This window comes from Sinocyclocheilus grahami, unplaced genomic scaffold (assembly GCF_001515645.1).
Source record: "Sinocyclocheilus grahami isolate Dianchi unplaced genomic scaffold, SAMN03320097.WGS_v1.1 scaffold407.1, whole genome shotgun sequence".
Lineage (NCBI taxonomy): Eukaryota > Metazoa > Chordata > Actinopteri > Cypriniformes > Cyprinidae > Sinocyclocheilus > Sinocyclocheilus grahami.
The window spans coordinates 552,348-573,944 of NW_015505586.1; the positions used below are offsets into that span (position 1 = coordinate 552,348).

The window sequence follows — 21,597 nt, forward strand, 5'->3', positions numbered from 1 at the left end:
TCTCAGATTTTACTCGCCAGTGTGTGAGTTGGAGGCTGAGTATATGATTAGCACAGATATATTTTCACTCACAGAACACTCTGACTGAGCGCTTAAGAGTTTCACTCTCCGTCAAGCGATCTGTGATATTTTTCAGTTCATTTGAATGGATGCGCAGCACACCTGTGTTTGTGTATTTGGCGTAACGTAAACTCTAGTGTGAAGGCGCACGACTCGCTGTCGCTTTCTCTCACACGCGCAAAGAGCGAGTCTTACATAACATGCAGAATTGATGCGCTACATGTAAACAATATACTTTGTTGTATTTTCCTGTAAAAATAACGGAGTTCCTTTGGAATTCTTCAGCTTTTAAGAACAATACTTATTTTTTTTCTGGATTTTTTCCCCTCATTTTGTCTCTCATAGTTGAGGTATACCTATGATGAAAATTACAGGCCTCTCTCATCTTTTTAAGTGGGAGAACTTGCACTTGGTGGCTGACTAAATACTTTTTTTCCCCACTGTATATATATATATATATAGTATTTCAGTCTGGCGAGTAGACAAAAAAATATATTAGCCAATGGCGATTTAATTGCCAAGGTGTCCGTAGAGGGTTGTAAAATACATTAATATACATTTATAAAAAAAATTACATGAAATAAATATGAATATTGAGCATTAAGGGAATTACTGTTTTCATTACAATAAGGCACTTCTAATTCTCATTACTGTATTTAATTAAAGTACTTTACGAAAATCATTTAGAATCAAATGGATACATTTATCTATTAAATTAATGTTATGTTTTATGCATATTTAATTAATACATAATTTTTTTATGCAGTAGTAAGAATGGGAGTTTTTCATTAATGTAGACTTCTGAGAATTGGGATTAAAGTGTCATCAGAATAGAGCCATGATGTTGATGTGAAAGATCTTGGCAGTATTCTTATAATTCTCCCTTGTGCATGAATTGCTTATATTGATATCTATAATCAAATAATTTTATAGAAGTGTGGCATGTTAATGAGAAAAATGTGTAACTCGCGTTTTCTGACACAGAGAGGCAAAGGCCCACACTGATTCAGAATCTGACCAATCAGGATGTGAACAGCAGCAGCACCCTGACTCTGGTCTGCTTGGCTAAGGGTATGCCAGAACCCGATATCAAATGGTACAAAGACAACACTCCTGTCACAGAAGGACCAGGTGAGAAAGCACTAAAGGGATTTATATGTGGTCACAGGTGATATCAGCTATTTTACAGTGACTTTAAATGTAGATCCTTCTATCAGGGATCTGGATCTATTTTATTTGTTGCATCTTTCAATAATGCTTTCAGGTATCACTGTAAAAGATGGCGTTCTGATCATTGAGAGGGTGACGAAGGATGATGAGGGCATTTATGAATGTCGTGCCAGCAATGATAGAGGGGAAGCAAAAACCAGTGCGGTCATTACTGTAGTGGGTGAGTACCAACTATTCACCTGCTTTTATTTCTTTATTCATTATTCATATTATCATAACGGTGCAAATTGTTCTTTGTGAGGATGATTCAAAATCTCGTAAGCACTGATTTTCCATATAGTAATGTAAACTTTTTTGGCCAAACTTTGAATAACTACTGAATGAGGACGACAGACTAAGGCTGCCAGGAATACCATGTAAATTCCAGACTTTTATGATGGGGGTCTGGGAGTTAAAGTCAGGGTCCTCTCACAGGGGAGTTGACCTCTTCATAGTCTTTGAGGATATTCATTAAATGTTGATATCACCAAAACAAACATGCCCCTACCCCAAAAGGGTCTCGCCCCTATTTTGATAGCTCAGCCCCACACATACGTACACAACCCAGGCAACGATTATGGCGGAATCTGCTGTATTATTATCTGCTGTATTAAACATCTTATTTTTCGGACACACTTTGGGAGCTGACGCTTGAAACAGAAAGTGGAGGAGGTTTAGACACTCCAGGCTTATAGGGTGTGGAAATGAATGTGTCTTTATCATAGCTGAAGGGAACGACAATACGATTGCAGATGAACAAACAACATGACACATGAGCATATTCAAGCAAAAGCCAGCATATATTAGTTCTGTGAAACAAAGCAAAACCAATGTTACTCACCTATCGAGAAGAAACAAAGCAACCCCGGCGTCCAATCGCAGACCTTCCCGCTCCTTGAGTTCTCTCCAGCGCTGGAAAGCTGATCCGAAATTTACACAGTTCCTACTTCTTCCCTTATCGTTAGCCTTCTTTTGTTCCACAGATGTTTTCCTCTTTTGTTTTTTATCTGCCAACTCTATCCAACGTTACTCGGCTCGGCTAATGTCCGTGCCTTGAATTCTTTCTCCTTCCTCTTTTGGAAATCAAAATTCCTTTTGCTACATGTAGTATATGAACACAGAGTACATGACAAATGAGAACAAGTGAGCTGGATCCTATCCAGTGGAACGCTGCACAAACATTGTAGATCAAACTCAAATTTGGTGCAAAGGCAGAAAGCAGTACTGCATGACAAATCCAGTTTATATGTTGTGAAATGTGGTTTTGTATTTGGTACACTTGGTATGTGATTACATGTTCAAATTATATTAAAAACATGATTATCTGTGCAGATAAAATTTGTTTGACAAAAACACTGTGTCTAATATTTATTAGACAAAAGCATTGTGATGAATATGGTACAGATGGTTCTCTCATTGAAAACATACTGTTTCTGCACACAGGAGAAGACGGTAAACCAAATATTGAGGTGATCATCTTGGTGTCTACTGGAGCAGTAGCAACGTTTCTTTGGATAATGCTCATTCTCTTTATCCGTAAATTAAGAAAGGTAACTGAGGACTTGACAGTAACTATACGTAAACTGTACCTGAACTACCGTAAGATGTTTTTGAAATAAGTAAATACTCTTACAATTAAAATAACTGATTCCTATTTATTTTATTTTTAAATGCAATTTATTCCTTTGATGGCAAAGCTGAATTTTCAGAAGCCATTACTCCAGTTACGTCTACTCTGAAAACTTTATCTTCTAGTGTGCACACTAATGTTTATGTAACTTACAGTGATTTGTTGTTTTATTTCTGTTACTTAGTCATGGTTGAAATGATCTAATCAGAGCCCCAGCAGTCATGCAACTACATAGGAAGAATGACAGAACCCTGTTCTATTTTGTCTGAATACTCTGTTTTATGAACTATTTATTTATTTCTACCAGCCAAGTTCAGCAGATTTAAAGACGGGGTACCTGTCCATCATCATGGATCCTGACCAGATTCCCCTTGATGAGCAGTGTGATCGTCTGCCCTATGACGGCAACAAATGGGAGTTCCCCAGAGATCGTCTCAGGCTCGGTGAGTTCTTTTTCAGTCACCTTTACTAGCTAAAAATTTTATTTTTCCTATGAGAGCAAAGCATCTGATATAAACAGGAATGAACTCAAGTCCTTCCTGATTCAAAGGTTATTCGTTCATAGCTCATTAGAGATATCATGCTTCGTTTAAGTAATAACTTTTTCAATATTTTTAATATTTTTCTATATTCAATCAATATAGATGGCATAGCTCATATGACTTAGTTTTGGAAGAATTTCATTTAAAATGATTGATTCATGTTGAAGTCTCTTTCTTGTGGTACTGAACATGAGCCATAAAATACAAAGACAAACTTACTAATACACAGTTCAACACAATTGGCTCTTTTTGCTCCTTAATTGCCTTAATCCTCAGGCCTATTGTTTGAGAACGTGGGCATCAGGGTTGTCTAAGTTTTCAAAAGAAAATATTATGCTTTTATATATTAGCAAGCCGCTTCTGTCTTTCAGTCTTAACTGCTCCATGAATTCTCAGTGGAGGGTAAGTCAAGCAGTCCCAACCTCAGCAGGCTGTTTTAATTACAGCCTCACATCTTTCCTGACAGGGCATCCTGCCTGATTTATGAGCCCCCAGGACACGGCTAGCTCATGTAGACGCTCTCTCTCTTTCTCTCAGGTAAAACTTTGGGCCATGGAGCATTTGGAAAAGTTGTAGAGGCCTCTGCATTTGGCATAGACAAGATTTCTACTTGCAAAACGGTGGCAGTGAAAATGCTGAAAGGTAACTGCAACATGTTATGTTTTAATGGGTTCCAAAAGCCATTACAAATTACAAATTGAAAATTGACATGATTTTTTTTAATGACATTAGCTGCATGTACTTCAAAGTATATGCAAAACCTTATGGTAATGTTCTCTAGCAAGATTTGGAGAGTGATCCAATGAGCATCTCGTGCTTCAAAAACATCTGTTTACACAAATTTACTTATTCAGTTAGTGACCTAGAAATAGACCACCAGATCGTTTCTTTGTTTGAAATTTCAGCGTTAAACTTTATTTTAATTCCCAGATTTTGATTGTGGTTTCAGACCTAACAATGTAATGCTATAAGATGAACAGAAACAGTACAAGAACAGAAAGTACTTAGTTGAATGTAATCAACATTCCTGTACGTTTTCTCACATCACAAATTTCCTCTAATAGACAGAAATGTAAAGCCTTTTTATGGCCACATTGAATACATGGATTTAGTATATTGAATGCTAATGTTAATCAGATATTGAAAACAGTCCATAGTGGATCTTTTGGTATTCGTGCATGTTTCTTGAGTGCATATGAAGATAATTAGCAGCTGTTCAGGGTATTGCATGCCTCATGTGATAGTCCACAGATATAAAATCTTGGACAACAACATACGTAAGTGAACTGAATGTGCAAATACACACGTAGCATTTATCACTGACGCATGAACAGATGTTTCTTAGATCACACCGAACCAGCACGCTTCGCGTAATTGGTCAGTGTTTGCTGTTTTATTGCTTATTTCCAAAATGTCTACTGTAATACAACAATATCGAGTCAACACAGGGAATTTGTGTTATGCATTCAAATATTTTGCATTAAAATATTTTGGTCTAGTAGGACTGTATCCTCTTGTGGTTGTATTTGTTTAAACTCTGTCCGTCTGGTCAACTGTCTGCAGCCTTTGTTTAGTGATGGTGCGTTCTTGCAGAGTGATGAGCGCCGCTCTGTTGGTGGTGGTGTTTTGTCTGCTCTTGATGATGATAAATCTCTGGGCACATTAGATGTGCGTTCCCACTAGTGTTATTATATTAGTCTTCCCTGTGCATTAAACATAGAACTAGAGGCAAGACTGATGCCTCCTTATGCACCACAGGTCACCTCTTAATAAAAAGCAGTTCCCTTCTTTTAAATCCATTCTAATTATCAAATCTACTGCTTACATATATTTTATTTCCAGAGTATGATGTGGGCCTGCTAGATAAGCAGTCAGTGTTTCATTATTTGCATGATTTTTATCACCCAAAACTTGAAAAATCTAAAATGCAAAGGAAAAATTTGTCTGCCCCCATTTTGACATCATGAATAGTCTTCATGCTGGTTTCATTCCTTCCTCTACTTTGAAACAAGGAGCGCCGATATTCCTCTCAGTAAAAGTCACTGCGAGGTGTCTTTGGTATGAATCATGTACGAATTACTGCTCAACGTTGAACATAGCTCTCCTGTGTCATTTTGATGGGTCTAAACCACAGGAAACCTGACGTGTTAAAACAACAGCACCCCAGTCTGACTTCATGACCTCAGAAGGTCACCAGGATAGTGTTCCTGACCACATATTTCTCTAGAATGATGGTCAAACTTCCACGAAACTGAAAAAGTGATCTTTCTCTCCTTTAGACAGTTTATAACAATGTTGCCGCCCGATGTTGATCTGCCCACTATAATTTATGGCGTGCATTATGTTGTCTGTTTAAGGTTCTTTTAAACACAAGGACAGGCTTTGAACTTTAATTTTATACTTTCCAGTGATTTCCATGTGTGAACGTGATGTTTATCCTGATTATCAAAGCGCTGCTCAAACTATTTTGGTGGCATGATTGAATTTTTACCCTTTTTTTATTTATAGGACAATTATAAATAATAATATAATACAAAATTATGTATCTGTGTAGACAGAGAGAGAGAGAGATCAATTATTTTATCTATATTTATATAGCTATATTATATTTTTTTGTAGAATTAAAAACGTTTTAGCATTTTAAATTTTAAGCCACAATTGTGTCAAGATATTGATAGAACATCTCATAACCATTTGAAACAACAGTAACAGTAACTGAAAGCTCAGCCTTTTGACAGGAGACCTGAAATACAACAGCATTCTTGAGACCACTGCAACATAATCATACATTTTCATTCCAAACTAAAATCCTTTTCTGAACATGTCCGAAGCCATTAATTATTTTTTTCCTCTTATTCTCTCCTCCAACTTCCTCTACAATCAACAGCCGGAGCTACAAATAATGAGTGGAGAGCTTTAATGTCTGAACTGAAGATTCTGATCCATATTGGTCATCATCTCAACGTAGTCAATCTGCTAGGAGCTTGCACAAAGCGTGGAGGTAAGAGGAAGCTGACGGAGAGAATTCAACCATGAGAAATTTGTACAAGTTTTGAAACTTTTTCCTCTCTGTTTTTACATTTGTTTGGTGTACGCTCAGGCCCACTAATGATAATCGTGGAATACTGCAAGTATGGAAACCTTTCCAACTACTTGAGAAGTAGGAGGGGTGATTTTGTTGTTTACAAGGTAAGCGGAATATCTCTTGTACATTTATGCAATGATTTAACATGATGATGCATTATATTGACGGGAATGTGTGCTGATAACATCCACAGTCTCAGGACGGTAAGGCTCTGCGTTCCAGCTCCGGGTGTGATCTGAGCGAGCTCATCAAGCGAAGGTTGGAGAGCGTGGCCAGCACCGGAAGTTCAGCCAGCTCCGGCTTCATTGAAGATAAGAGCTACTGCGACTCGGAGGAAGAGGAGGAAGGTAGCGACTGAGTGTCTTCCTTCCCTTCTCCCCTCCTCCCTCTCAACCCCTGCCTCACCTCCACCCCACCCACTCTGCTCTCAAGGCTCCGCTGATTGTTTTTTCCCCCTCAGTCTGATAGGTGGCTTCCTCAGGGGTTCATACATACAACTGATATTTTGTACGAGCTACTGTCACCCACTGCGCGCAGAGCTTTTTCTAATTTCCTTCCCCCAGACCAGAGCTAGTCTGCTGCGGGTACATTGTGTCGTGCTGTCCCATGCCGGTTATTTCTGGTTTGACAAACTGTTTACTCAGGTGGATGATCCACCCACAAGCCCCTCACTTGAGTATCATTGACAAAGTGCACGTCGCAGTCCACATCTAAAAAAAGAAGCCACGTTTCATTGTGTCTCCCTTTCGGATGTGTCTGTAGTAAACAGGGCAAAATATATTACAACTTTATTAAGGGATTGAGAGAGGATCCAAACTTTACAGCACAGATTGGTAGCAAAAGTAATTCTTGGAAGTTTCTTTTTTTTTGCCTGCCAAAACTTGCATAACAAAACAATGGTTTTGATTTTGCTAATAGCCTTTTACCCTTTTCTTGCAGAGCAAGAGGATTTGTATAAGAAAGTGCTCACACTAGAAGACTTGATTTGCTACAGCTTTCAAGTGGCTAAAGGCATGGAGTTCTTGGCTTCGAGAAAAGTAAGAGTCTCAAGAGTTCATGAAAAAGATTTCTAACCCTTGTAATGTATCATTGTATACTTAGTTTGTTATGGCAGCCCATTTTAATAATAATAGAATATGAAAACCCAGATTACTTTATTGATCCAACACACTCATTCACACACATCCAACAGATGAGATTAATTGCCACATACTAAAGATGCAGTTTAGCATATGTGGTTTTATCTCACCTCAGGTCAGAGTTTCCCCGATGGCAGTTCCATATGTTTTACATTAACACAGCTTTCCATCTTGTGCTTCATCTGACAGCGTAATGCCACACATGGTTCAAATAAGACACAAAACGCATCATTACTACAGTCCCTTTCCCTGGTCATGACACTGAGAGTAGAAAGAGCATACAATTAAATCCTGCTATTACAATAAACTGATAGATGAAGAATGGTAAAACATAATGTAATAGGATCTCCCTTTTACTTCTCCAAGTGTATTCACCGTGATTTGGCTGCACGTAACATCCTTTTGTCTGAAAACAATGTTGTGAAGATTTGCGATTTTGGACTTGCAAGAGATGTATACAAGGACCCAGACTATGTCCGCAAAGGAGACGTAAGTGTGGAAGATTATCCAATTACTTCATGTCGGTCATGGTACAGTTAGGCTGTATAATGCACACAGTGTTTCAAAACTACTTAGTGTGATGGACGCAAATGATAATGGTCCAAAAACCACTGACACTGTGAATGCTCATCTGGAAAAAGATAAAATGTTTCTGTTAATGCCAAGAGTCTTTGGTGTGCTGTTAGTCATTTTATAAGCCCTGATAATATTATTCTGGTCAAAAGATGTTTTCTTATGGTCAAATGTGAGCCAAGACGTCACACAGATTGTATAATCAAATAGACAGTGGTTTATAAACTACACATTGTTGAATGTAAATTAATATTGGGAGTTGTTCCGTAACAGGTGAGAGTAACATGGTCCGCTTATCCTTTTATAGGCCAGACTTCCCTTAAAGTGGATGGCTCCAGAGGCGATATTTGACAAGATCTATACCACTCAGAGTGACGTGTGGTCTTTTGGAGTGCTTATGTGGGAGATCTTCTCTCTTGGTAAATATCATCGCTGTCCTAAGAGTGTAACTCACATTCTCTTTATTCACCTATTCATTGGAGACACACACAGCACTTTTGCAACAGTTCAGGAACTTGTAGCAATTAAAATAGTTTAAAATACTCTCTAATGTTTTATTTTATTTTTGACTTATCACACACTGTCTTGATTTAATATTTTGGGGAGATTAGATTGATCAAATAATAATTTCAAGCTTTTATGATTTCAGGCGTTCAGTTCTTGGAACAGTGTTTTCGGCTCTGATGTTTTCCATGAAACAAAGTGTTGGCTTTTCCTTCAGTTCTTCTATAGCGACATCTCTTAGACTTGTTTGTTTGCTTTACTGGTTCGGTGCATTTTACACCAAAGCAAAAAGCCCAGACAGGATTCAGCACCCATTTCAAAGTTAAACACATGAAGTACTGTAGGAAGGCAACTCAGCACATGCTGTGCTTCATCCAAATAGAAATAAAATGAACTCGAGGGTACTCAATCAAAGACACCTGGCACAAAGCAGGCTGCTCATGAGGTGCCCTGCGCTATCAACCTCCTCCAGATGTGGAGGGCTATAACTGTCAGCTGCTGTTAAATTTTCTTTTGGGAACAAAAAGAATTGCGTTGTCAGCTTGAAAAAAACTATTTTCATTCCACTAGTGCAATCTGTGAACTTCAACAGTGTGCTTTTAAATCATAAATAGAGGTTGTAAAACAGGAGAATCATCTTCCATTTGATCAGGTTTTATTCCCAACTGGAAATGTAAACCCACAGTTACCAGGCAGCATTTAATGTAAATGCCTGCCCCCCTCCATAAATATACTTTTTTTTTTAATGGTGTATTGTACAGTGTCGCTTTGACCACTTTGTCATCAAAGGCTCTGAGCAAACAACTTTAATGTCACCATTCATATATGTATGTATATATACATTATTTATATATTATATATATTGACAACTCTTCTTTGTTGTGTTAGTTTCTAGTTTGATACAGAATTAAAAAAAAAAATAATAATTTTTTTTGGTATTTTTGCCTTTTTATTAGGATAGGAAAGTATATATTGACAGGAAACAAGATGGAAGAGAGAGGGGGGTTAGGATTGGGAAAGGACCATGAGCTGAGACTCGAACTTGAGTCACCAAAGGACAACAGCGTTATGTCGGAGCACTGCCCATGAGGCTATCAGCACCGACACAATACAGAATTTTTTTAAATTGCAAATTTCTATGCTTATTTGGCCAGTAATAGTGTAGAAATCAAAAGTGGTAAAAAAATTTTGCCATTATAACTTTTTCACAATAACATCAAAACATAACACAATGCAAGGTTTTTCACAATACTAAGCAAGCACTAAATTGTATATTTAAATCCCTAAAATTCTAGATTATTAATGTGGTTTCAGACTTTTGAATATAAATGTTTTTAAATATTTGCCTTGTAAATGCATAACGAATAAACCAGAAACAACAGTAAAATTCCCCCATATCTACATTCACACTGGGAGCAATGAACTCTGTGGGAAAATAGTAGGGCGTCATTTCACATGCTAAAATAAAGCAACATTTATAGGAAAACACAATATAAATAATCCATTATCAGTGATATAGAAGGAATAGGATCGTAACTGATGACTCTGAGCTGTCACAACCACTGGGCTACACTGATTTAATTTGGTGTCAAATAGACTAACACGAAAAGTTTAGAAAAATTATTATTGCTACTTGATGATAGTATCCATGGGAGAAACATTTGCACCGCACCCAAAGTACACTCATGTTTTGTGTTGTGGAATTGAATTTCTTGTCCCTGTTTTTCTAGGCACTCCACATCTACTGCACTCTATTCCCAAAGTTGCAGGAGATTTCAAGTGCTGTTAATGTATTTGTTTTTAATGACTACCTAATTTATGTCAGAAGGGGGTTTAGTCATAGTTTAATGAAAGATTGACCTTTTCCAAGATTCATTGTTATGATCTGCATATTTTAGTGGTTATCAGATATTATTAAAAGGATTTCACTCAAGTAAATGAAAATATTGTTTCATGAATCATGGTTTTTGCAAGTGTTCAGCAAAGCGTCAACAGTCTGCAAATTCACGCTGTCTTAATAATTGAGTGTTTCTGGAGAAAACAGCTTTGCGTAGAGTTTCCAAGTTCAGTCAAATCGGCCCTGCTGATGCTGATTGTGCAGAGGTCTTTCCATTGATCTCTCTGTGCTCCCAACCCACTTCACAGTTTAGTGAGTTTCTTGTCAGACCCTTTGAAGTGGCCAGAGCTCTATTTCATGGAAAAGTCTTGATAACCCCATTATTCTCTTTCTTCTCCCCAGGTGCCTCCCCTTACCCTGGCTTACACATTGATGAGGAATTCTGCTGCAGACTGAAAGAGGGCACCAGGATGAAAGCTCCTGAATACTCCTCCTCTGAAATGTAAGAGTCACTCTGCTTGTGTCACTAATGTCAGGCAGTCCTGATTTGAAAGCTCTTTGTCAACTATACATGCAATTGTTGTGTAACAATTGCCATGTTGAGTACTGAGTATTTTTATAAGTCATTTTTGAAGATTTATTGGCAGAAATTATTTATTTTTGTTGTGAGAAATAGGTTAGATAATGTTAATATATTAGATAAACTATGTAACAAAAAATAATCTAGCATAAACACATGCCTGTCCCACTTTGAATGTATCCAACAATTACAAACATGCATAATTCATCTATTCATAATTTTCCCACAATGTTGAATTAATATTTAATTTATTGTAGAAAAACCCATTTTTAATTTACACAAATTAATAGTGTTGATAGCATTCACCAGTCTCAACCTGCAACCCTGTTACCCATTATATAATAAGAAAACATAATTTTTTATAAAGGTTTAACTATATATATAATATTTGCATGGCTGTTACCTATTCTAGCACATGCCACTGTACTAAAGTATGCATGGACATTTTTTAAGGTATTTATTTTTTGAAATGTCTCTAAGTAAGTTCCTTCTGTGTGATCCCAGGACTTTTAAACAAACTTAAAGTGAGCCCAAAACAAGCCTCACCTCTCTCTGTAACCCCCTACAAAACTCTTTAGGGTTATTAGCTGAAATCTGCACTCTGGGGAAAGAAACTCTTCTCCTATTGATACAGTTGAAATGAGTAGAAATATCTAATTTCATTGCTTTGACAAGACTGAAGCCTTAAATGGAAACAGATCAATTATTCACTGAGTAAAAGAAAAGGAGCAGCTTCTGATTGGCAGCTAGTTTATAGTGCAGTTGATGTGTGCTAGGGATCCATTACTAACTTACACCAATGCAGTTGAAACTCAAGCTCACATTAAAGGCTTCAGTCTTCCCAAGCAGCAAGGGGTGGCCAAACACAGTGGCAGGGCCCCTGGGCGTCATACAGGGAAACCCACCGGCAAGATACTCCCATTGTGATTACAGGGTTAGAGAGCAAGCCAAACCAAAATCTGAAAGTTTTCAGATGTAACAAGATATGAGAGAAGAGGTCATGGTATCAGTTTTAAATGTGGAAAGCGGACAACTTCAGATTAGTGTTGCTTTTAAATAGGTGCACAGAACTGAATCGCCTCATTCTGAGAAAGAATATTCACAGCCTGTTCTCAATAACAACCCCTACTGCTGTCAAAGAAGTGCTCTACTTAATCTTCGTTTTGAAACTAAATTTTTTATATCTGATATTCTGTAACTGTGTCATACCCACTTGGAAACCTGAACAGAGCACTTATGTTTTAAACATAGCACATAATGCGAGTTGTCTCACATTTGCAATCACACACTCCAATTGAACATTACAAGAGGTCATAAAAGATGGTGATTGGAGATGACCTACAAAATGCAGTCCAGACCTCAGACCTGAATTGAATTCGGCCCTCATAAATACAGCCTTTCTGATGCCAAGTCCTCAAAACCCAAAAGTCTTTCCATTTTGCTTCAAAGAAATTGTCAACTAGCATTGCAGATAAGGGTCAATTTAATATACTGTATCACCTTTAGCACAGATAACACTGTTCTTCAAGAGAGAAGAGACGTGATCAAGTTATGTGCTGGCCTCAAGGTTAAACATTACTTTATTTCCGACCCTGGGAGTGACCCTGACCAAACTTTTTTTAAGTTCAAACTTTTATTGTAAGGGATGAGAAGAAAACAGCTCAGAAATAAAAAAATCTGACTGGGTAGAAACATCTGTCTAGACTGATTCACCCATTTAATGATGAACTGGTTCGCACTGTCCCACAGGCTCATAACTATTCAATACACTGAACTAAATGCTATTGGCTGTCATTAAAGGGATAGTTCACCCAAAAATGAAAATTTGATGTTTATCTGCTTACCCCCAGGGCATCCAAGATGTAGGTGACTTTGTTTCTTCAGTAGAACACAAACAAAGATTTTTAACTCAAACCGTTGCAGTCTGTCAGTCTTATAATGGAAGTGAATAGGAATCACGGCTTTTAGAGTAAAAAAAACATACACAAACACATTGATGTGTAAAGACACAAAACAATCGGTCTGTGCAAGAAACTGAACAGTATTTATATCGTTTTTTACCTCTGATTCATTGCAATGTCTGAACTGTCCTGAGCGCATTCGTGTCTTCTTCTTCAGCTGGCGCGTGACACTTCTTCTTCTTCTTCTTCTTCTTCTTCTTCAGACTTATAAGTGCCTTCTTCTTCTTCTTCTTCCGAACTGTCCTGAGCGCATTCGTGTCTTCTTCTTCAGCTGGCGCGTGACACTTCTTCTTCTTCTTCTTCTTCTTCTTCTTCTTCAGACTTATAAGTGCCTTACCGCCACCTATCTCTCAAATGGACCATTGACACTCCTAATTAAGATTGTAGATAGAGTGTCAATGGTCCATTTGAGAGATAGGTGGCGGTAATGCACTTATAAGAGGTAAATCTGAGTGAATCAGAGGTAAAAAACGATATAAATACTGTTCAGTTTCTTGCACAGACCGATCGTTTCGTGTCTTTACAAATCAATGTGTTTGTGAATGTTTTTTTGACTCTGAAAGCCGTGATTTCCATTCACTTCCATTATATGACTGACAGACTGCAACGGTTTGAGTTAAAAATCTTTGTTTGTGTTCTACTGAAGAAACAAAGTCACCTACATCTTGGATGCTCTGGGGGTAAGCAGATAAACCTCAAATTATCATTTTTGGGTGAACTATCCCTTTAATGTATTTTCCGTTAACATTTCCATAAGTGTGAGCACAACTTGAGAGGATATAGAACATCCTGGTGTGTCATTGATTTTAGAGGAACCACCATTTGCCATTTTTCTGAACTTCCTGTTAGTTTAAGGAGTTGCTCCATCTGGATTCATTAAAATAACCATTTTAGAAGTCCTGCTTCCTCCTCCTAATCTCCTACACAACCCATGAGTAGAGTACCTCCTCTCTGATCACTACCTAATTCAAACCCAGATGGATATATTAGTTGATTAGTGTAAGGAAGTAATGAGTCATCAACTAGTACAGTAATTTTTCCATATCCCAAATTGCCCAATGTTGTGCTAATCAGACGGGATCAGAGAGTTTCATGGGTAACAGGCTTTATTTATATAATGACCTGTGAGTGCAACAGTATAAACAGTATACAGCTCAGTCATCGCCAGTTATCATTTACTCAAATGCCTGGTGCATTGACTCCCCAGTGTTTCTCAACTGAAACTTAGCCTTCAGATAAACTTAACCATTATAGGCCACTGCAAAATCCAATAAAGGACCCCAGACGTCCCTTGTGGGGAGAGATGCTGACAGCTCGTGTAAAGCAGGAGGAAGTTCCTCTCAACACAAACTCTCACCCTGAGAACAGTGCGATGAAAACACTCAGCCTCACTCCTCGTGTCACGCACTGAATATTATTGATAACAGTAAATAAATGGATAAACTGGATTTGCAGACTAACCTAAAGGTCGAGGCAAAGAGTGTAATTCATGAGGGTTTGTGTAGCTGCTGAAGAACTGCAATTTATGATTATGGCATATTAAGCACTCTGTATGTTCAAAGGACATTATTTAACATGTGCCTGTGTCTCTCCATAGATATCAAACCATGTTAGACTGCTGGCATGGAGAACCATCCAAGAGGCCCACTTTCACAGAGCTGGTAGAGAGGCTAGGAGATCTTCTACAAGCTAGTGTGCAGCAGGTAAGAGAGTCTCATACACTTCATTACATTGCATGGGTTTCCCACAGACTTTATTTAAATGTTTACAACTCTGATCACAGCAAAACCACAAGGATTTTATGGGATGAGAGATGCACTGCCATTACACAGGCAAAACCATGTTAGACTGTCATTGCAAACTGTGTTTAACAACTAGTCATAGATGAAAGGTGAATATTTTATGAATTGGAGGACTGGAAAGATTTAAAGTGAGTTTGGAGTGACTGTAAAGAAATGTTAAGACAAGCAAGGTCACTCATGAAGAAAATACATGTGTACACTACCATTCAGAAGTCTGGGGTTGGTAAGATTTTTTAATGTTTTGAAAAAAGTCTGCTCACAAAGACTGCATTTATTTGATAAAAAAATACAGTAAAAACATTCATATTGTGAAATATTATTACAATTTAAAATAACTGTTTTCTATTTGAATATAGTGAATATATTTTATCTGTCATTGCTGAATTTTCACATCATTCTTCAGTGTACTTTAGTGTCACATGATCCTTCAGAAATCATTCTAATTCTATTTTGATACTTTGATGAATTCTTTGATGGATTCTTTATTTGAAACAGAAATATTTTGTAACATTCTAAATGTATTTATTCAATTTAATGCATCCCTGCTGAAAAAAAAAATCTCTCCAAATGTTTGAATAGTAGGGTATATGTTATAGCATATACAGGCATAGACATAAAAATGTATTTACATACACAAGTCCCATATTCTCAAGTACAAAGTCATACAAATTCTCATAGATATCCAAAGAAGAACATTTGATGTTACAATATGTTGATACAGTTTTCTTAGTTCAAGAAGAAAGTGAATCTGATTTTTAATATGGCTTGAAGAGAAGATATGTGACCCTGGATCACAAAACATAAGGGTAGATCTTAAGTGTACATTTTTCGAAATTGAGATTTATACATCATCTGAAAGCTGAATAAATAAACTTTCAATTGATGTATGGTCTGGAATCTGAGAATATAAAAAAATATTGAGAAAATTGCCTTTAAAGTTGTCCAAATGAAGTTCTTAGCCATGAATATTACTAATGAAAAATTAAGTTTTAATATATTTACAGTAGGAAATATATAAAATATCTCCATGGAACATGGTCTTTACTTAATATCCTAATGATTTTTGGCATAAAAGAAAAATCTATAGTTTTGATCCCATACAATGAATTTTTGGCTGTTGCTACAAATATACACCAGCGACTTGAGACTGGTTTTGTGGTCCAGGGTCACATATGGTCTCAGTAAAAGACTACACTACACAGCATAGAGAACAAAACATATTCCAAGCCATCTGAATTGGAAGCCATTCAAACTCTCTCTTTCTCACATAAGGAATCAAGCTTAGTGTACTGGCCGGACTGCCCCTAATAACATCATCTCCATAAAACATATTCTCACATTCCCTTGCAGATTTATGTTCAGATTCCTCCAGAATCCTATAAAACTATATGCAGGGTGATGCCACAGTTTTAAAATGAGCTGAATGTTTAAATACCTTGTCTCTCTTAGGAGGGAAAACACTACATCCCAATCAACACGGCCCTGTTGACCAAAGCAGACCCCTCAAACCTGAGCCCCACAGAGGAGACTTCCACCAGACCTGTCTCTCTTAGAGACTCCGGGACGGCTTGGTAAGATAGCTTTATCTTATCCATTTAATGAATATATGCTCAGACTGATTTGTTTTTGTAATTCAGTTGTTATTAATCACTCGAAATGACAATATTCATGAGGACTATTTTAGAAATTAGTTTTTTGTAGATAAGGTTCTACCATCTATTTTCTGGTTTCCATACATTTTCCTGTTTCAAACTTGCACTACACTTCATCCCAACAGCCTTGAATGGTTTAAAAGTGAAGGAAAGCACTAATTGGTTCTTGATAAGAAACTGTCCTCATAGGCCCCTCAAGGAATTTCCTCTTTTGCCACAAAAGCAGTTTCAGGATTTATGCCTACTTAAGATAATATTTATCCAACCCTTGTGTTTCCATAGGTCCTTCAAGTATATTTGTAGAGAATAGTATCGAAATGCTGCAATCCCTGTTATCCCTTAAGGTGAATTTAAAAGATATCGCTTTACCCTGCTGCGCAAAATTAAATTAAAAATATTTCATCCAACACAGTATTGAACTTTTACTTGGAAACTGGGATACCGAACATATCCCTCTCACTGTAATGTGTTTCGTGTATTTGTTTGGATCTGCCAGACATGATGTCATGAGAAACCTTCCACACTGATCTGATATGGAGTATTCAATGCTTTCAGGAACATCAAGATCCGCCCAGCGAGTGTGAAGACCTTTGATGAAGTAATCATGGAGAATGGAACCAACAAGCTCCACGAGGTGAAGAGCTGGTTTTTCACACTCTCCCTTTCATAAGAAAAGGCACATTACGAAACCATGCAAATATATTGTATCTGTGGTTAAATCATGTTTGGTTGTTCACAGGAAAGCCAGTCGGACAGCGGAATAGGTCTATCTTCAGACGACCTGAAGACACTGAAGCGTCTGGAGTCACTGGCCAGACCCCGGAGTTTCATGGCCCGAGCGTGAGTATAGTACATTCACTACAATTTAGACTTTTTGCCTGGACCACAGGAATGGGTAGGTCTGCCGGCGTATGCCCTGGAGACCCTCCCACTGGGCTGGAATGTAGCTGCCACAATTGTCATACAGTTTCTCTCCCCCCATCTCCACACGACTCCAGCCACTACCCCTTTTCTTTGAGAGACGTGCCTGCGCGAGAGTCTCTCAGACAATGGCACGTTGGAGAGATATTGCCTAAGGTTACAATCTCAACAGCCAGACAACAAAAGCAGGGCTGGGCGTGTGACTTGTTAAAGCTGACTGTAAGGTCTGGTGACTAGCATCTTTGTTTGTACCGCCTGGGTCGTAATGGCCTCTGACTCCATCGCTGAAACATGCTACAGATATGGCACATGGCCATCTCATACAATAACATGCCTTTATTTTATTTAGGAAGTATTTGAGAGAATGATTGTTTAATACTGGTAGTGATTACAATATATTCCATTTAGGGTTCTATTATTTTTGCTACAGAAGGTAAGCTGTGAATACAACTTAAATATATTGAATGCTCAATATAAATTAAGTTGATCTCCTTAAAAACATAGTCAGTTCTTGCCTGAGACCAGCCTAATAATTTATTAACCACAGACTAAAGTGTGCTGGGGTCTGAGACATCATTACTTGTTCATAAATGGGCCCCAGGGCAAATGGCACTGAAAACTAAAGTGAAGGTGGCCTTGTAAGTTATTAATGGCAGGCCATTGGGCTGGATTAGCCTTGGTTTTATTAAAGCGTTTGAGATCTGAGACTGCGTTTATGGTCTTCCAGTGCAGCAAAGGCCAGGGTTAATCTAAAAAGGTTATCCTCTAAATTGCATTCAAGGCCTTGTGGACTATACGGCATCCTAATATTTGAGGGCAGGGGTTTGGACCACCAATTGCAGCTAGACAAATAGTGATAATCTCTTACTGATTGGAGGTTTATGACTCAGACCTGGAGAGACAAAGTGGTTAACTGACTAATCATAGTCATGCTGTTTAAAAGTGTTCAGTCTAAATATGTGACTGGCATTAGATAAGGGCAGCTGAGTGCAACAGTGGCTACACCACAATGCCAGGGCTATATTATATGATCTTCATCTATAAAAGGATCTTATTTTACGGTCTTGTAAAAAAAAATAAAAAATACTGTATACTAACACTCAAAAGTTTGGGGTCAGCATGATTTTTTAAAAAGAAATGTATACTTTAATTCAGCAAAAATGCATTAAATTGCTCAAAAGTGACGGTAAAAACTTTTACATTTACATAAAAAGGAGTAATGAAAAATCTGCAAAATCCAACACATTAATGCATTAATAAATTAATGAAAAAAAGAAGAAAATAAATAATCCCCAACATGGAGCAATTACTTTATAAGAAAAGAAATTGTCCACTGCAGTGTACAAATATGACTGTGAGCGAGTCCACAGAATAATACAAGAGACATGAAAGCAGCGCCAAACATCTGATCGCCGAATGCTGCGATCAACCAGTCAGATTCAAGTGTTCCAGAGAACACAACACCACACTTCCACCATTTTTAAATTCCTCTACTGCTATGATTGATGAGCCAAGTTTAATTACAAATGAACGTAGTCAACAGGTTTTGATTAAAAACACTCTGTCTGGCCTCTGTCAGCACTCCCCCGACTTTCCATGTCCAGTGCCCTCCTCATCCCAACCCGATATGATGAAAAGCTGGGCACAGCCTGCAACCAGCTGGCAAATCCATGCACAAGTTGCCATGGTCACAGGCATGGGAAAAAAGAGCCACTCGGAGCATGTAGAGAATGATGTATATATTGTAAAGAGGCGGCCCCTGCCGAGGACCCACTCAATCACTGTCACCTTTGACCTTCTACAGCTTTACTGCTACGTCCAAGATTCTCCCTCTACATTGTGCCTCTGGATTCCACCTGGTACTCCCACATTTAGTATGCATATATGTGAAGTGCTTGGCACTGACAGCTCTGCTTCACTCTGTGTACAAACCCCAATACATGCCATTTCGCATAGGCATTTACTGCAAATTTTATTGCCCCTTGAGAGACTATAGACTAAAAGTAGGGCTGCACGATAAATCGCATGCAATATTTAACGCGCATCTTGTCAGAAAAGCCGGTTCATATTCACGTGATTTTTGGCGCAGCTCGTCAGTGAACAACGGCTCTGTGTAGTTAATGCTGCTCAATGTGAAATCACGCAGGTGATGGAGATTTACAGCTGATTACAGAACCGGCTTTCTGACAAGATGCGCGTTAAATATCGCATGCGATTTATCGTGCAGCCCTAACTAAAAGCAATGCAAACTCACAGACTCCCTCCAGGGTGTCTGACCCGTTGACCCCAGATGAAGAGTTATAGCAACACACAGAGCAAAGTACAACAGAATAATACTATTTCAATTGGAATTCATTCAAATCGGTTTGCTTCGTCCACAGGATGAAGAGCAAAAGTAAGGAGTCAGTTCTGCTGGAGGGTGAGAAGGAGAAATACCCACCGCTTGTTCCCTCACTGGACCTGAGTCTGGAGGACTCCTCACTCGACCCAGAGCTGGAATGTCATAGCCCACCTCCAGACTATAACTATGTGGTCCGTTACTCCACACCACCTGTTTGAGTTGATCTGCACTCTTCAGCCACCAGAAGTCTCACCCGGTTTTGGAGGATCTGACTGGTTTAGAGATAGATCTCTTGTATTTCCTCCCACTTTTTTCCACTTTATTCTGTACTGGACTGGTCATTCAGAGTTTCACATTTTCTCTTTCTCTGCACTTTTTCAAGGTAGTGTGTGAGTACAGTGGGCTGCCACTCATTTCATTGTGGCAGTGTGACATACAAATGGACCACCTCAGGTATTCCTGCAGTCTACTGTGAACACAACAAACACATTTTATTACAATAATGGCACTGTTTTTCCCAGCGAAATAGCATTTTTCATACAGAATGGTGGCTAATTATGAAATCATTTGTTCAGTGGTTAGAACGAGAGGACAAAGGCAATTCTTATTTTATTTCTAGATAAATATTTTATTGTAATGAAAACTGGAATTTTGGTTATATGGTATTTTATTTTTATTATGCTAAAATTATTTCGGCGCTCACTAAAGCTCTTTTTTGTTTTAGGAAAATATTTTTCTTTAGAATAAATTTCACTTATATTTTACTCTGTCAGACGCAAATGTCAAACAAAGACCACAGATCATGAATAATTGAATGTGCGGTCTGAAATTCCTTCCCAGAACTCAATCTGAAACAGCAGGACACATTGATCATCAACACGACGGATGAGCATTGTATTTCCATGTTCTTTTGCTTCTGTCTGAGGGCCGTTTTCCTGAGTCTTGCTCAGTGAAGCTAAAATGAATCACTTTTGTTCCTGCATATAGTATTTTTTTTATCATCATAGATCTTAATCTGGATCATTTTAAAGAAATTAGTCAAGCTTAACGTCTTCCACATGGCAGGACTCAGTTATCCAGTCTATCACTGTGAAAAAGGTTTCTAAAGCCTTATCAAGTAAATTATTCATGCACATTTAATAGGAAACATTCTGTTAATTAGCGATCAAATGGGGACCACAATAAAATGGCCTTGCTCTGTTCAACTATAGTTACACTGCGTTGTGTACTTTCCATATTTATGTTGTTTACACTACTGTATACATAACAGCACATAATATGTTGTGCAGCTATTAACCAGAGGAACGTATTCTGTTACTGATTCAGTAGTCTTTCATGCTAAAATACTACTAAAGCTTGCAGGGCAGGCTATAATATTGTCAACAGGCGGGTCACTATATAAATGGTCATGATAATTATAGTAAAAACGTGCACACATGTAGGTGCTATCAGTATTAACTCCTTAACATGATGGAATGGATGGGAAATCATTGCATTGGTTAAATCAGATTATATATGGACAGTTGTTAAAGCAGTTAGGCCCGTTATTGCTAATTATTATTAAGTCCAAATACTACATTCATAGTTGATGGACTGTCTTCCAAATCATGAAATGTATATACTGCCAAATGATGCTTTCAATAATGTTATTTTGACTGACTGGTATTTGAGAAGTAAATTTGTATGCACTGATATTTTCTACATATATTTGTTTTGTATTATAATTGTATTTTAATATTAACCAAGCATAAATAAAGATCT

At 37.8% G+C, this 21,597-nt stretch overlaps 1 protein-coding gene across 1 annotated transcript in view; it reads left to right on the forward strand.

Annotated features, from left to right (window-relative positions):
* kdrl (kinase insert domain receptor like) overlaps positions 1-21,597 on the forward strand; it is a 45,778-nt gene extending 24,181 nt beyond the window's left edge. The window contains exons 14-30 of the mRNA XM_016232150.1: positions 1,045-1,191; positions 1,325-1,450; positions 2,713-2,819; positions 3,207-3,342; positions 3,979-4,083; positions 6,329-6,442; positions 6,542-6,630; positions 6,720-6,873; positions 7,466-7,563; positions 8,032-8,154; positions 8,546-8,657; positions 10,982-11,081; positions 14,718-14,823; positions 16,372-16,493; positions 17,130-17,208; positions 17,314-17,414; positions 19,877-21,597. Of these exons, the coding sequence (XP_016087636.1) occupies positions 1,045-1,191; positions 1,325-1,450; positions 2,713-2,819; positions 3,207-3,342; positions 3,979-4,083; positions 6,329-6,442; positions 6,542-6,630; positions 6,720-6,873; positions 7,466-7,563; positions 8,032-8,154; positions 8,546-8,657; positions 10,982-11,081; positions 14,718-14,823; positions 16,372-16,493; positions 17,130-17,208; positions 17,314-17,414; positions 19,877-20,054 (1,997 nt within the window). The 3' untranslated portion in view covers positions 20,055-21,597. The remainder of the gene's footprint in view (positions 1-1,044; positions 1,192-1,324; positions 1,451-2,712; positions 2,820-3,206; positions 3,343-3,978; positions 4,084-6,328; positions 6,443-6,541; positions 6,631-6,719; positions 6,874-7,465; positions 7,564-8,031; positions 8,155-8,545; positions 8,658-10,981; positions 11,082-14,717; positions 14,824-16,371; positions 16,494-17,129; positions 17,209-17,313; positions 17,415-19,876) is intronic.